The sequence below is a fragment of the Megascapheus bottae genome, chromosome 23 (genome assembly GCF_031878675.1).
Source record: "Megascapheus bottae isolate mThoBot1 chromosome 23, mThoBot2.hap1, whole genome shotgun sequence".
Taxonomy (NCBI): domain Eukaryota; kingdom Metazoa; phylum Chordata; class Mammalia; order Rodentia; family Geomyidae; genus Megascapheus; species Megascapheus bottae.
This window is the reverse complement of record NC_143531.1, coordinates 3,971,942-3,989,542: the sequence shown is the minus strand read 5'-3', so window position 1 is coordinate 3,989,542 and position 17,601 is coordinate 3,971,942. Positions and strand designations below refer to the sequence as shown.

Here is a 17,601-nt window from a genome sequence, read left to right as displayed (position 1 = left end):
TCTGCCTGTCTCAGTCTGTCTTTCTTGCTGTCTCTGTCTCTTTCTTTTTCTATCTCTCTCATCACCCTCTCCAGGAGACGTAAACCATCATGTTCTCAGCAGGTCTGGAAAGATCATGACCACATGGCAAGACCTGAGACTTCCTGCCAACAGTCACATCCCTGAGGCTGTCCTAACTCTGCTCAAACTCTTCTCTGCTTCATTGCTATCTCAGGATGAGAGGTCCTGAGCTGGAAGCCCAGATCTACCCAGAACTATGCTGCCCCTGATTTCCTATCCTCAAAACCAGAGGAAATAAGGTTTACTATTTTAAGCCCCCAAAATTTAGAATTGATTTGTTAGATAATAGATATCATAATCTATTCAAAAATACAAATAAGACAGTTTAGGTCAGAAACATTTTAAGCATTATAACAAGCATCAGTTCTTTACATTTGTATGGAGCTAGTAGCTCACACCAGTCCTCTTAGCTGCTCAAGAGGCTAAGATCTGAGGATCATAGTCCAAGCCAGCCCAGGTAAGAAAGTCCATGAGACTCTTGATCTGTAATTAACCACTAAAAAAGTCGTAAGTGGAAGTGTTACTCAAGTGATACAGCACCCGGCCTAAATGAAAAAGTCCTATCTGTGCTGTAAGAGTATCAAAGTTCGCTTAGATCCCCCATGTCTAAAACTTCACATCACCAGAAAAGTCCCCAGGATAAGCAGCCTTCTATGGGCTGTCCCCCCCCCCCCCCCCCCCGCAAAGCAGGAAAAAAAAAAGATCCAATAATCTGTGACAAACAGCTCCTCTGGTATTGGAAGTATAAAATGGCATCAGAATCAGAATGATGTGTGGATACCCAGCTTAATTGCTAAACTCTTCTAAGTTCATGAAGACCATACTGAGATGTCTTATGATGTAAATAACAGTCCAAATTTAATGACCCAAATTAAAAGGATATTTTTATATCCTCCATCTTTTCCTGAAAACACTTAGTCACCTTTCCATGTGTGCTAATAATATATAACAGTCAAGGGGCTGATGTGACTGAAAATATTCCCTTAAGAATATCAGATGGGGACCGGGAGTTTGGCTTACTGGTGGAGTACTTCGTGCCTAGTATGCACAAAGACCCAGGTTCGATTCCTCGGTACCACATACACAGAAAAAAGCCACAAGTGGTGCTATGGCTCAGGTGGTAGAGCTCTAGCCTTGAGAAAGCCCAAGAACAGTGCTCAGTTCCTGAGTTCAAGCCCCAGGATTGGCAAAAAGAAAAAAAAGAAAAGAATATGAAATGGGTATGACAAATAAGTCACATTTGTAAAATAAATCCTAGCTACTCAGGAGGCTGAGATCTGAAGATCACAGTTCAAAGCCAGCCCAGGCAGGAAAATATGAGACACTTATTTCCACTTATCCATCATTACTTGAAAGCTGACAGTGACTTAAGTGGTAGAGTGCTATCCCTGAGCAAAGAAGGCTCTAGCCTTGAGAAAGCCCAAGAACAGTGCTCAATTCCTGAGTTCAAACCCCAGAATCAGCACAAAAAATAAGAATATGAAATGGAACTTCCTATTTCTGTAATTAGCAAAGAATTCAAAAGTCCAATACTAAATGGAATGATTCGCTACTTTAACTAAATAATTTTAACTAAGCATTTAACCATTTTTAAAAGAAGTATCTTAAAATCCTGCAAAAATACTTCTGAGATGGATGTCTTTCCAAATGCTATATATGCTAATTTCCCTTTAGTGCGCCAAAACATTTAATAAAAATCGCCATTTATTTAATGAAGCTTCTGTTTTATGTAAGGCTCATCTTTCACATTTAGAATTTTCTAGTCAAAGTTGGAAGCTATGCAGGAGTCTGAATTTAAAGTGCAACTGACTATTCTGAAAAGTATGCATGTGGCAAGAATTGTTTGCTTACTAGATCCTTCTTCAGTCATTCAGCCACTTAAACCACGATTTCCAAGCCAAGTTTTCCAAAATAAAATGGAGAACGGAAATATAATTGAGTATCCAAAAAGAGTTCCCATCCTCTGCCAGAAGTGACCTCAAATTCTTAATTTCTTCTCCAAAAAATCCAGACCTTGTATTGACATTTTCTACCCAGCACACTGCCTGGCCACAGTGTTTCTCATTTATTCTACTCCTGGGATATTATGCTGAAATAAAAAATTTCCTGAATACCCTAAATTTCAGATGCAATTTCGAATGCAAGTGATTCATAATGTAATGCAGAAAACATTATCACCTTCTCTTACCAATTCCATGATTCTGGAGTGCCATCTTCATGAGACTATCCCAACCAATTAGAAGGCCATCATGGATGCCAGCCATGTGACCTAACTGTTATACTCTTTGTCCGTAGCTCAGATATGATTTTGAATCCCAGTAGACTGCTATTCCAGCTACTGTTCAACTAAGATGTTACCTCAAGTTATCTAATGAAGATCTTTGTTGTTCTCTGTGACAGAAAGGTAGTACTAGTGTATTGAACCTTCCATATCAAAAAAAGACATAAAATGCTCAAAGGAAATTGAAGTCACTGCCACTGCTTCTGTACCAAAACACATCCATAGCAGTCTCTGAACAGACTGAAAGTCTAACACATTTCAAGTGAAATTTCACATAATTTCTAATCCCATGGTAATCTAAACCTTACCATGCTCCCATTGCAATATTTTAAAATTGCCATTGTCTTTCAAGGAAATAAATGCAAATGACACAGAGGAAGAAATATTATCACAGAAAATGAAGTTGCTTAAAAACAAGAGATAAAAACAAGAGATAGAAGCTGGGAGTTTGGCCTAATGATAGAGTGCTGGCCTAGCATGCATGAAGACCCAGGTCCAATTCCTTATTACCACATACATAGAAAACAAAGCTAGAAGTGGTCCTGTGACTCAAGTAGTAGAGCTCTAGCCTTGAGAAAGCCCAAGGACAATGCTCAAGTCCTGAGTTAAAGCCCCAGGACTGGCAAAAAGAAAAAAGAGATAGACAAGCGAGGCATAGTGGCTCATACCTGTAAGGCTCACAACTGTAATCCTAGCTACTCAGGGGTCTGAGGTCTGAGGACTGCGGTTCAAGACCAGCCTGGGCACCAAAGAATGTGAGACTCTTATCTGCAATTATCACTAAAAAATGGGTAGTGGGACTATGGCTCAAAGGGTAGGGCGGTAGCCTTGAGCTGAAGAGCTCAGGGACAGCGCCCAGGCCCAGAATTCAACCCCCATGATCCACCAAAAAATGAGAAGTGGGGCTTGGCTCAAGGGTAGGGCAGTAGCCTTGAGCTGAAGAGCTCAGGGACAATGCCAGGGCCCAGGGGTAGGGTGGTAGCTTTGAGCTGAAGAGCTCAGGGACAGCACCTAGACCAAGTTCAAGCCCCAAGACCACTCCCCACCCCTGCCAAAAAGACTCTAAAACCAATGGGAACAATTAGAAGCCCAAAAACAAACCCACATACCAACAGACATCTAATCTTTGACCAAGTACCTACAGGCTCATTCCTGTTCTATTCCCAACAGCCAGGTTATAAAAACCACCGAGATGTCCTATAATTGATGAATGGCTCAAGAAAATGTGATCGATCTCACACACACACACACACACACACACACGCACACCGGTTCTAAAGAAATTTGCCGAGCTCATGACCCTCAGAGACTCAAAGTCTAGTGGTACACAAAGAAACTGACATTTTGAAATCTCCTTTAAACAATAACACAGTATCCTTGGGACCAAATAAACTCTTCAATCAAAAATGCTATCAAGAATTCACTGAAAAAAAAATCTGACAAGTGAAATCTACCTAACATATACCAAACTGTGTAATCACTCCCTTTAAAAATTCTCAAGCCTATGATCTCTCTGCTTTTTCAAAGTTAGTTCCTGCTATTTTGAGCCAGGTCATTGGGAACTAAGTTAAGACAGTGATTTGCAAATGAATTTTTCCCCCCCACAGTGCAAACTTCAAATACGACGTGAATCAGCTCACTTGAATGGCAGCCAAGTTCTTCTGTTCCTGGGAGGGGGCCTCATGTACGAAGCGCAGCCAGTTGGAGTGTCTGGGGTTGGTGGCGTCCAAAATGTACAACACTTCTCCCTTTCTCCCACGTACCTGAAACAGAAAAGGCTCCTGAATTCCCACAGCAATCGGTGATGAACCTTATCACTACATATACCAAGGGTAGTGCATGATTCATTGTTGTCCCCATGCATGGAACTTTTTAAATGCCAGGTGTTGAAGAGATGCTAGTTGAACAAGCATTCTTCTCTTGAATGGAAGTCTTAACAAAGCCCACTTGGTTCATTTGGCGAGCTATGTCTAGATGATTCACCATTGCAATCAACACTCAGAAATATCTAGTGTGGATGGCTAGTGTCTGGCTAAAATGATTTCTCTTTGTAGGTGCACTGGAATATAGGTATCATAATTACCATTGTGCAGAAAAGAACCAAAAAGTTCACTTCGCAACTGAGAGAGTGGAGCTGAGGCCACTTTTAGTTTCTCCCTCCTCCTGCTAACTGAGCACTCTCTATAAATGGGAACTCTCTAAGCTAACCATGCAATGGATCTGATATCCAAAAGGACGGAATTGCATGCATGCTTTTTAAGTGGATGAACAAAATTAATCCCATCTCGTCTTTTAATAGCCTGCTCATGAATTACTGAGAGTAGTGTTTTCTTTTCTTAAATTATGTTTCATATATTATTTTGTGATCTTTAAGCAGTTGTGCCGAAAGGCTTCATTTCCACCAAGTGTTCTATTTTCATTGTTTCCTTTTCTTTATCTGGGAATGTATGACTTTGCTGGTCAGATTTACTCAATATTTCATTGAAGAGAAAAACAATTACCAAATTCAAGTCGCTTGGAATTTAGTTTATCTCAAATCCCTTCACTGTTAAGTGAATGGGCACTTACTTGCCCAGTTTAATAAAAATATATACACCAATCCCCAGCCTGCTATCATTCCATGCTTATCTGCCTCTGGAATTCAGTGGAGAACAGGAAAGAATGAGCGACAGTATTTCCAATGCCAAGTAGCACAAATGCAAATGTTTAAAATTTATCCGTGCATATCTGAGGTGAGGAAAAACCAATTTTCAACATGTTATCTTTGAGCCAATAATACATGTGTTTGCTTATGCTTCTGAATAATCATTCATTTGTTCAACTGAGTCATCACATTCTTAACTGCTGAGGATTAGAAATCTTCCAGTGAACAAAACAAAACCTTGGACCTCACAGCAATTTAACGCAGATAAAACTTTCTTTAAAGATTAGGCAGTGTGAACATTTGAAGTATGGGGGGAGGGGAGGAAACCTAGCAGTAGTCAGATAAAGACTTTTGATGAGTGAACTTGAGAAGAATTTCCAACAGAAGGAAGATCTGAGGAAAGCGGCTGCGGGCAGAGAAGTAGCAAGTGGAAAAGCTTAGGTTTGGAAAGAAACTTGATAGGAAGTTTAGGTTTGGAAAAGCTAAGAAAGCAGAGGTTTGGAAAGAACAGTGAGGAGGCAAGGGAGGGGCAGGGAAAAATAACCAAGAAAGTGACAAACTGACTATTGTGAGATCATATGTGCATCTACAAGCCAGGAAGCTATCTGTACAGTTACTGTGCAGAAACAGTAACGCTCATCTGTGATACACTTACTCTACATGAAAAGTCAGTGAAAAAGTTCGTCTGTAAAAAGTAGGAGAAAAAGTTAATCTCTTCCTATGATATAATAGACTACCATAGTTAGCCAAGGAGTCCTGTTTGTTTCAATGCCAAAGAAGCTTCAATAAACCCTCAGAATCCTCAAATAAAAGGCCAGACCCAAACTGGGACACCGCATTTAATGTTCAATAACTGTAACTGCTAAAAGAAGAATTTAGGACAGTAAACACTTCATATTCCCTTTCCACATGTTTACGTGTGCACATTAAAACTGTACTGCTTCCCTGTACATCCCTCAGCTCAGAGCCCACCCATCCCGCCTTCTCCTCCCTCCTCTCCCCCTTTCTCTTTCCCTCCACCCCCCATGCCCAGACAACACCATTCCCGCCCAGCAAACCTGCCAGGAGCTACATAAAGCACATTACTGGCTCCATCAACTCACACAGCATCCTGCCAAACCAATACACAATTTTAAATGGGGAACAATCCAGTCCTTCCTATCAAGTATCTCCCTCGCCACAGCCACTGGAATAAAACTACTTATTTTAACAGAAGACCAAACTGCACCCAGAAGGCAGCAAAATGCCAACTTACCTGAGAGGAACATGTTTTTAAAAGAAATGTAACCTAAAATCTGTAACTGTCACTGAAGTTAAGTCTAACTTAACGTGAGGCTCTGGTGGCTAACAGTGTAATCCTAGCTACTCAGGAGGCTGAAATGGGACCATGATGGCTTGAAGCTACTCTAGTCCAACAAACTCAAGGGACTTTCTTTATTGCAATAAACTAGCAGAAAAGCCAGAAGGTGTGGCTCACTTTAAGTCAGCCTTGAATGAAAAAGCCAAGCATGGATGTAAGACTCAGTTCCACCAACAAAAAAACAAACAAAATAAAACATTAAAGAAACTTCAATTCCTTACCAACTTATCTCCAATTGAGGGGTCAACTGCTTAGGTAAACTTGTTTAGGACATGCTTATTCACACATCTATGACTCAGATTTAAGCACACCATACATTAGACATGTTTGACAGCTGGACTATTTCTTCTACGATGTGATACATAACCAAGATTTTTCTGGCTGAGTTTGGTGAGCACACGTCAGACTTTTTTTTAGAGTTTTCACCAGGAGTACTGTTTATTCATATATTCTTTTTCCACAGGCTCTTGGGCTCCAACTATGTTCAACTACTCAGAATTAGTAACTCATTTTTTATTTTCTCTCCAGTAGATGCACGAATTTTCTGGCAGTCTCTTCTCTTTCCACACACTATTCCATCTTTGGGAACTGCACGGATTCAACTTTCTCCTAAAATTCTGAAATATGTCACTCTGAACACAAAATGACATTTATTGATTTACCATCACTTACATAGTCCTAATGTATTTATTTATTGGGACTCACTTTCTCTAATAAGTCATCATATAGACGATTAAAATTCATAGTAGTAGACAAAAGATATTTTTGGTACTTGAACATCTTGAACTCAGAGCTTTAACACGACTGCTTGGCTTTTTCACTCAAGACTGACACTCTATTACTCAAGCCACACTTCCACAGCTCTCATTTCCTAATAAAATTTATCTGTTTCAAAATCTATGTGGTTTGTTCAGGCATCGCATGCCAGTTATACAAATAGTTAACTGAAGCAGAAAAGGAAAAGAAGGCATGTGTGAAAGAAAAAACGCCCACATAGTTGGTTCTTGACTTTGAGTCTGACTCTCTACACTAAGGAATTTTACACACATACAACTTCCATGGTTTTCAGTCTGTGCCCACTGCTCTATCTGGCTACCACAGATTTGGGTCTTTTTTCCAGATTGAAGATAAACAGTAGCAAACAAAAATCATAGATGATCATTCAGTGTGCTTACTTGTAGATTTTTGGACAAAATCTGATTATTATAAATGAGGGAAACCATGCAGCCTGTGTTTCTTTGGCTCTGGCTAGCTTCATATAGTATAATTTTCTTCCAAGTCTTTCCATTTCCTTATCAATGGACCATTATCATTCTTTTTGATGGATGAGTAGAATTCCATTGTAGATATATGCTAGACTTTGTTGATCCATTCATCCACTGAAGGATAGCTAGGTTGATTCCATATCTTGGTTTTGGAAACAATGCTGCAATGAACATGGTTGTGCTGGAGGCTTTAGTGTGGCCTAATTTGTAGTCCCAGGAATGGGACTGCTGGGTCATAAGAGAGCTCTATGTTTAATCTTTCAAGGAAACTCCATACTGCTTTCCAGAGTGGTTGAATAAATTTACAACCCATCAACAGTGTAATAAATTTCCCTTTTAGTCACACTCCTGCCAGTATTTATTATTATTAGTTTCCTAATATTGGCCATTCTACCTGGAGTGAAGAGGCATCTCAGTGTTGTTTTGATTTGCATTTATTTCATGGCCAGAAATTTTGAACACTTCTCTATGTGTCTATTGGCCATTCTTTTTTTCTTGTTCTAAGAAGTCTCTCTTTAAGTCTTTAATCTATTTTATTTGATTGGATTATTGAGTTTTTGAGGGTTTATTTTTTTGAGTCCTAAGTATATTTTAGCTATAAGGCCCTTGTCTGATCAAAATAAATATATATGTGTCTATACACACACATGTATATATATGCACACACACTGAGACATGATAAATTATACAGGACTATGGTCATCACATACTGAAGGAAAAGGAGACTATTCATAGGACTGGTGGACAAAGCTCAGAATCTATGTACAGACAATCATACAAGATGATATTCTATGAAATGAACTCCAAGAAAAGGAAACAAGACATTTTTTTCCTTACCATTGTTGCTGTTTTTGTTTTTTTTCTTCTTGTCTTTTTGCCTTATTTGTATGTCGGGGGACTAGGAGGACACATAAAAGATGGAACAAGGATAAACAAATGCAGCAGTGCAGCTCACCGTACACCACATGGAAAACGAACTGGATGTGTTGTGGATGGGGACAGAATGGAAAACCCAGAAGAGGGTGACAGAAGGAGAGACACGGTTCTTAAAGAAAATGTATTCATTACTCATTACCTAATTCAAGAAACTGTAACCCCTCTGTATATCAATCCTATAATAACAACTTTTTTAAAAGTTACATGAAACTTGAAATACAATTAAATAATGAAACCAGGCACCCCAAAATAGGTCACAGCTGATTTCATCTTTCCACCCAGGCAGACAGAAGTAAACACAGAAATATTCTGTTCAGTCAGAGAAAATGAACAGGCACTGGCACATTTGCCACATTTGACAGGTAAGGAGTGAGTCACAACCCCAATCAAGGAAATGCAGACTCGAAGGATTCATTTGTATTTGGAGCTAGGGCTTGAGACAAACCCCACTGTGTGGTATGACTTTTATACTCTTACAGCCTTGATCATCAGTTGCCAGTTGGTGAACAGAAGGCTGGGAATGAGTCCCCCTTATCTTCTCCCCATGATGTCTCTGGAATGCCTTGCCTGAGCAAGGATAGACCTGGGAATGAGGTAAGGCATTATTCCTTATAACTCCATAGTGTGAAAGGGAGATTTCTCTACAGAGTCTGGACTAACGCCTCTCTTTCATTAGAAAGCAGAGGTTTTTCACTTGCCCATTAGCCACCATGTCAGAAGAGAAAACAGGAAGTCCAGGAAGGAGAACAGCACAAGAGATCTGGCTGAAAACCATCTCTGGCCTAGGGTCAGCAGTAAAGGGAAGACCTTGGTCTTTCAGCCTCACCACAATCAGCCAGCAACTTGATTGAACCTGGAAGCTTACAGATCCTCAAGACCTCTAGGTGAGAGTCTGTCCTGCTAGCGCCGCTGCTCTGCCTAGGAAGAGCCTAAGCAGAGAGCCCTTACAGGCTTCATTCCCACAGAACTGTAAAGTGAGGAAAATATTGTTTCAAATTACTAAATCCGTAGTGACTTGTACAGCAGCAACAGAAAACAAATACCCCAACCATAGTTACGTTCCCAGTGGTCATGACACACTCATAGATCACTGTATTTTTGATCTGGGTCAATATAACCATATGTATATTCATATATAAGCATATATACACAAATATATAAATTATGTTTATATAAAGATATGTAATATAATTATGTATTATATGTAAATACTTATATATGTATATTAACATATATATATAGAGAGAGAGAGTTCTATGACCGTAAAGACTTTAAATTATTGAATAACTTTTGGATATGGGGCGAGCAGAGAGGAAGATGGTGTCTAGAGACATAATTACACTATTCATTCTATCTTACTCACCCTTATCTTCTTACCATCCTTAAATCCTTTGTGAAAGGGGGGGGAAGAAGGAGGGAAGGAGGGAGGGAAGGGAGGGAGGAAGGGAAAGAGATAAAGAGAAAGAAAGAAAGAAAGAAAGAAAGAAAGAAAGAAAGAAAGAAAGAAAGAAAGGAAGGAAGGAAGGAAGGAAGGAAGGAAGGAAGGAAGGAAGGAAGGAAGGAAGGAAGCGAAAGAAGAAAGAAAGAAAGAAAGAAAGAAAGAAAGAAAGAGAGAGAGAGAGAGAGAGAGAGAGAGAGGGAAGAAGGAGGAAAGAAGGGAGGGAAGGAGAAAGCAAGCAAGCAAAGAATCAAGCAAATATCACACTTTTGGAAGCAAAACCTTACTGCTGCAAGAAATTATCAGCATCCTACATTGTTATTACTTACAGAAGCTTAAAATAATAATCACGCTTTATCTCAAGAATCCCACAGATCAGTGGTCTTCCTGGGCTTGGCTCTGGCTGGCCAGTCCCTGGGGAACTCCTGTGACATGATACACTCCAGGGTCACCCAGTCACATACTGGTGTGCAGGCCCTTGAAGCTAGCTGCACAATGCAGTCCACTTTTGCTATTCCATTCATTTCTGTTGTGATCATTAATTGCTGTAATCTCTAATGAATGCTTAGATGAAAACAGTATCAATCCTTTAAAAATAATATGTTTAAAGTAAGAAATTTTGCTTAAAATTCAATGAGAGGAAAGGAGAGAAGAAAGAGGAAATGCTACATGTATTTTCATAAAATACAAACAGATATAGTCCATTCTTCTTGTTGACTTTTTTTTTAAAAAAATCATACAATTCTACAATTCACCAGTCCCATTTCATTACTCTTCTCCACATCTTAAGCCTAAAATTATATGGACTTATTTTTATTTATTTTATTCCAGACAAGGGACCTAAGAATCAGTGCGCACTGCACTATCAGACTTGGAGGAAGAATTTAACACATAAGGAAACTATTGGCCATAAATACTTTTCTATTTGCTTTTTTTCACCTCATAAAAACATAATAAGCCATTAAAAATACACATGAAGAACACAATAAAGAAAAGAATGTGGGGAAACTGATGCTCAGTGGCATTGTGTAACCTCACTTTGAGTGTTTTAAGGTGTGCCTACAAATCTCAGCATCCTCAGGGGAGTGTTTTTAATTCTCCTGCAAACAGCCCTTTAAGTTAAATCATCTAAAATTACAAGGCAACAAAACCACTTTCTTTGCCCAGAGGTAAGACTTCCATTGGAGTGAGAGGGAAAAAATGCTTGAATGTATGTACAAAAATCCCTAATATTAAACGAACTGTACCCACCATGACTTCCAATCCAGCATGAGGGAAATATCACTGGGTATTGACAACTCCTGCATCCCAGAAGAACTTTGGAGGAGACAATACTCTCCTCCCTTGAGCAGTTACTATTTTACCTTCGGTAACATTCTAAAACCTGAAGCTAGATACAATGGCTCATATCTATAATACAAGCTACTCAGGAGGCTGAGATCTGAGGACAGCGGTTCAAAGTCAGCCTAGCCAGGAATGTCCATGAGATTCTTATTTCTGACCAGCAAAACACACACACACACACACACACACACACACCCACACACACACACCCACACACACACACACACACAAAACAAACCAGCAGTGGAGCTGTGGCACAGCACTGACCCTGAGAGAAAAAAAAATATGGGTGGTATCCAGGTCCTGAGTTCAATTCTCAGTATGAACACCAACTAAATACATAAAATAAAAACCATTGAAAAATCTGGATGATCCACATGTCATTACCTATTACATTTACCTTTACTATTTCCACTTACAATATCTTCTTTAACTTTGGTATCTGAACAAGAAGTGTATATGCTTCCATGATATCACAATTCAAGCAGATGTCAACCTTTGTTTTAGGAAAATATTCCAGCACAGAGATTGTGTTAATGTTCCTTGTTCTGCAGTCTGGAACAACGCCCCCATCTCCACAACCACGCTCAGTCACTTTTTTCAACTAAATAAATGAATAGCTGCACAGAATAGGGTGACAATAACTAAAACTGCCTCGCCAGAGGCCAACGTTTTGCTAGTGAGCTAATCCACAGTAATGAATGCATCAGGTTCCTTTGTGTTTTGCACTGTTGGAGTTGGCACGATCTGCTGCTGCTCTACTGGTACTCTCCCACTCAGGCCATGACTCCAGCCCTGGTTTTTATTGTTCTTATTAAGCAATTGTACAATGGGTTTTACAATTCCATAAGTTAGCTTATGTGTACCATGTTTCTTGGTCAATGCCACCCATTCCTTCATTCTCCTGTTTTCCTTCTCTTGTCCCTAACCACAAGATGCACAATTAATTTTTTACATAGTGACATTGAATACAATGCAAATGCTGCCTGACTTTTTACTGGTTACTTTGGAGATGGGAATCTAGCCATTCTCTGACTCCAGTGATAGGTCTCCAGCTGTAATCCTCCATCTTTCAGCCTCCTGAATAGCTAGGCTTACAGTTAAGTCACTGGCACCAGGCTATTGAATGGAAATAGTTCCACAAGATAAATAGACCAATAGGTTAAAATGAGAGATTAAGCAAGTCATCAGTGTCCTCTGTCTCCAGAGAGATGAGACAGGGGCCCTGCCAACAGCACTGGGGAAAGGTACAATTCCACAGAACTCAAGAACAATACATTGTTCTCCCTGGGGTCAGAATTCTTCACGCACTGACTATGTACAACATGGCTGGGACAGGTGGCACCACAGGAAGCTGCTAAGGTATGACCTTCATTTGTGACCTTCAATGGTGCCCACTAAAGACATAGAGGTCATGATGTGAACCATTCCCAAACTTCCTTATCCTAGTAGGAAGTCCACAATGTTCTTTGCAGGTAGCCCAGAATCAAGAAATTAGTACAGAAATTCAAAAGAAAAATCACCTTGCAAGTCCTCAAGTCCTACCCTACTTGTCAACACAAGTCCCCCTCCTTTGCGGGGGACTTATAAAATACAAAAGGTATTCTGAAATGCCAGGCCAAAGTGTACGTATGCATTTCAATTTACCTCTAGGGAAGACAGGAGAAAGGATGTTTTTAAATACAGTTCATTACCCTGAAAAGTAACAAATGCATCTATCAGAACAGTAATTACCAAAATATCCCTAAAAACTCTTCAGAGAACAAAAGTACATTTGCAGTAGTCATTTATCATACAGCAGGGAAATTATAAGCCAAATCATTAAAAAGAATTTATTCAAGTCCACAAACATTAATCTTCTTTCTATAAAAAAGGGAACAGAAGTTCTCAGGTAGAGATTTGTGCAAACTTTTTCACCCCTGCTTAGCAAGTCTCTACTGAATACAATGGGATGACATGCATGAAAATGATTTTCTTTAATACACCTAACTCCAAAAAAAAGTCATTAAGCCCGGGTCTTTTTTTTATTAAACATAAATTAGAGCTATGATTTTTTTTGCCAAAGAAACTGAAAGAAGTAATTCGACAATAGCTTATACTAAGCTACAGATAAATAAAAAGCTGTTCAAAGAGACTTCGGGCCTGCCTGTTGCTCTCACATGTGGTTTACTACCTAAAATCTACAAACAGTCTTGGCAAACATAAAAGTGCAATCTATCTGAAATACAAACAAAGCCTGTATTTGCTAAAACATTAGCAAATCAGCAGATGGTTGGCATCTACTGGCCAGCACAAATGCATAATAATCAGAAAGACAAGTATGTAAATTAACATATAAATTAGATGCAGTGGCTCATTCCTGTAATCCCAGCTACTGGAAAAGTAGAGACAAGAGCAGTGTGGTTCAAGACCAGCAAGTGTTAAAAAAAAAAAAGTTGTCAGGTGCTGATGACTTACACCCATAATCATAGCTACTCAGGAGGCTGAAATCTGAGGATTGTAGTTCAAAGCCAGCCCAGTCAGGAAAGTCCAGGAGATTCTTTTCTCCAACTAACTGCCAAAATAAAATAGAGGTGGAACTCAGACTCAAGTGGTGAAGCTAGCTTTCAGCAAAAAAGCTCAAGGAAAATGCCCAGGCCCTGAGTTCAAACCCAAGAACAGGCACCAAAACAAAGTAACAAAAATGCAAAGGGGGCTGTGAAGGGGCCTCAAGTGGTAAAGTGACACTATGCATGAACAAGCTCCTGGGTTCAAACTCCAGAGTCACCAAAAAACAAAGTACAGAAGCTGAGCAGGGCATCTTTGAACCTCTCTAGCTATAGTGTAGAAGCCCTCAATTCAACACCCAGAGATGAGAAATCTGTTAAAACCCATGCACTAGAGGGCTTGATAAATTAATGCATAAACTGTAAAATTGAAACAGCCTGGCCAGCTCTTGGGGAAGGCACTCTGTAGAAGACCACACAGAAGGGCAAGAGGCAGTGTAAGAAAGGAGACAGTCATTCACTGATGGCTCATGCCTGAAATCCTAGCTACTCAAGAGACTGAGACCTGAGGACTATGGTTCAAAGCTACCCAGATAACAAAGCCTATGAGATTCTTACCTGTAATAATTTATAATCTAGGATTCAAGTCATAGAGTGCTAGGCCTGAGCAAAAACAGCTCAAGGACTATGCCCAGGCTTTGAGTCTAAGCCTGGGGGGGGGGGGAAGAGAGAGAAAGAGAGAGAGAGAGAGAGAGAGAGAGAGAGAGAGAGAGAGAGAGAGAGAGAGAGAGAGAGAGAGAGAGAGAGAGAGAGAGAGGAGGGAGGGAGGGAGGAAGGAAAGGAAGAAAAGGGGGAAGAGAATGCAGAATCAGCAAAAGGAAGAGAATAAAGGAAATAACAGTAAGAGGGAAAGGGAGGTGAGGAGGGGGAGAAGAGAGGCAAGAAGGAAAGAGGAGAGAAAAGGAAGATTTATCGGGTAAATAGTAACTACATCCAAGTTATAACTCTGTCATGTTTCTGATAACACCAGCTGAAAGAAATACATATACCCAACTCTTAGTATTCCCAAATCCATTGACCAGCTAACCTAAATACTGTCTAGGACACAATTCCATTCATTTGATAAACACTAATTACCTGCATGAAGAAAGCAAAGATCAACTATATCCAGTTGGTGCTGTGAGAGTTCACAGTGGAGGGAGGGCAGGAGAGCAACAGACACCACAGGTGCAGTGTGTAGTACCAGCAACCCACCAGACCTGCAGGTCTCCTGGAGTACTGACAGAACAGTCAGGAAACACCCCAAGCCAGCCCAGAAGAAATATGGGGGGTAATCACCAGAAATGAGGTGCTAGCCCAAGTTGACTAATTCACAAATGCGAAGGCATGTAGGTAGAGGTAAGGTTGGAATGGCGGGGCACCAATGGCTCATGCCTTGAAATCCTAGCTATTCAGGAGGTCTGAATAGCTAGGTTAAAAAAAGGTCTGAAGTAAAGCTGTAGTTCAAGTGGCAGATTGCCAACCTTGAGCCAAAGAAGCTCAGAGGCTACACCCAGGCCCTGAGTTCCAGCCCCAGGACACCAAAAAAGAAGGAAAAGCCAATAGAGGAGGAAGAGGAACAGGAGGAGAAAGAGGAAGAGGAGGAGGAAGAAGAACAGGAGGAGGAGGCAGAGGAGGAGGAAGGGGAGGAGGAAGAGGAGGAAGCAGGACAAGGAATCCATAATACTCAAGGACTGTCTGAAAAGAGTATTATCAGTAGATGAAACAATATTCCAGAGACTAAAGGCAAGATTTACTTAAGCAGTGTATTTCAGGCTGTTTGTGAGGAAGTGTTTTGTCTCTTGTCTCCATTTTCTGTGAGCAACCACCTCACCAAGGTCACACCCATTCCAGGTGTGGCACAGGCAGCTGGTGCTACATCAGGCCTTGCAGGACGCTTAAATCCACAGCACATGGCTCTTCTCCCCAGACTGTGCAAGCCTTCTTATTGCCCAAGTTTTTCCTATACTGATGAGAAACATGCTTCCCCCCCTAGTTTCACAGAACAGCATTCTGGTTTTGGTTTGCCGTGTGTGTGTGTGTTCAGATCTTTCCTCAAGTAGGAAAGCTGTGCCTTCATATCTTGCCACAAGACAGCACTGTAAATCACATGAGGACAACCACCTGCTCTCACTTCGGCTTTGTTTCAGGTGTACAGTGCAGGTTTTCATTCTTTACGGCTGTCCACAGCTGCAGGTCAGCTCTTCATGGATATCTGGGTCCCTTAACCAACTCCCAGACCTCAGTCCCTACACAGAACTGGAGCCTGACTCCATGACCTTAACAGCCTCTAGCTCAGCTGCAGTGGGCATGTGTTGGCTCTAGCTGCCAAATAATTAATAGTGCTAGTTCTGAGGCATTTGTAGATACTCAGTATCAACTCTATTAGCCTTCGGGTTAACTGCTAAAACTTACACTGATCCATGCTTAATTTCATCACATGGTTGGTTTATCGCCCTACTTACTCTCAATTTGTGAATATTCATGAAATATCTTAAAATGTTATTTACCCCTCACTTAGTATTTAAACAAAGAAGAAAAAGGAGGAAGACAAAGTAGAGGAGGAAAAGGAAGAAGGAAAGAATGAGATAGTAAAAGAGGAGGATGAGGAAACAGTAAATGTCAGGGATATACAAAGAACTAGAATTTTGCTGGGCAATGGTGACTCAGATCGAGAATCCTAGCAACAGAGATATGGCTCACAGAGTAGAGAGCTACCCTTGAGTAAAACAATCTCAGGAAAAATGCCAGGGCCCTGAGTTCAAGTTGCATGACTGATGAAAAAAAAAAAACCAGAAGTTTGGTTTCCTGTTGAGAAGATGGGGAAACAATAGAGGAAAAGTTAAATGTACAACTATTACTAGGATCCAGAAATCCCACTTCTGGGTATACACCCAAATGTGTTGAAAGCAGTATTGAGGAGTCATCTGCAGACCGCATTCATAGCAACACCATTCCAAATAGTCAGGAAAGGGTAATGACGAATGCCCATCTGCAGGTGAAGTACAGGCAAATGTGCTTTGAGCATGCAAGGAAGTCTAATTCAACTGGAAACAGGGAGGAAATTCAGTCACAGGCTACAAGATTTATGAACCTTGAAAAGAAGATTGATGAGATGGGAGGTGGTGGCTCAAGGCTGTATTCCCAGCTACTCAAGATCCAAAGACAGAAGTTTCTGAGAATCCCCCAGTGAGTCCCTGGTCAGAGCAGAAAAGGCCTGAAATTCTTATTCCCAGTGAACAAGCAAAAAGCCGGAAATGGAGCTGTGGCTCAAGTGGTAGAATGCCAGCTTTGAGCAAGAAAGCAAAGCAAGAAGAGATCCTGAGTTCAAACCCCAATAGTGGCACACACACACACACACACACACACACACCACCACCACCACCATAAAGAAAACAAATGTTATGTGATTTGTTATTTGAAATGTCTCAACAAGCCAAATTCATTGAATTTAAATGTCTGATGGAGGTTTTCGATGTATGTTTAATGGGTACAGAGTTTCAGATTCACAAGACAAAAAAAGTTCTGGAAATACGTTTCACAAGAGAATAAAGATACTTAACACTAAATACCGCATGCTTACAATAATCCAGGTTGGGGGAGCTCAGTGGTAGAGCACTTGCCTAAATAATAAATGAGGCCCTAGATTAGATTTCCAGCACAGCAATAATAATAACAAAGAAAAGAATGTAAATGTACAGTTAGAATAGTAAATTTATGTAATTTTCCCACAATATCTAAGTGAGAA

At 40.4% G+C, this 17,601-nt stretch overlaps 1 protein-coding gene across 2 annotated transcripts in view; it reads right to left on the bottom strand.

The window, feature by feature from the left end:
• Prdm5 (PR/SET domain 5) overlaps positions 1–17,601 on the bottom strand; it is a 121,406-nt gene that overhangs the window by 80,994 nt on the left and 22,811 nt on the right. For both annotated transcript variants that reach the window (XM_090356634.1, XM_090356635.1), the window contains exon 3: positions 3,982–4,104. In XM_090356634.1, coding sequence (XP_090212760.1) covers positions 3,982–4,104 — 123 coding nt within the window. The remainder of the gene's footprint in view (positions 1–3,981; positions 4,105–17,601) is intronic.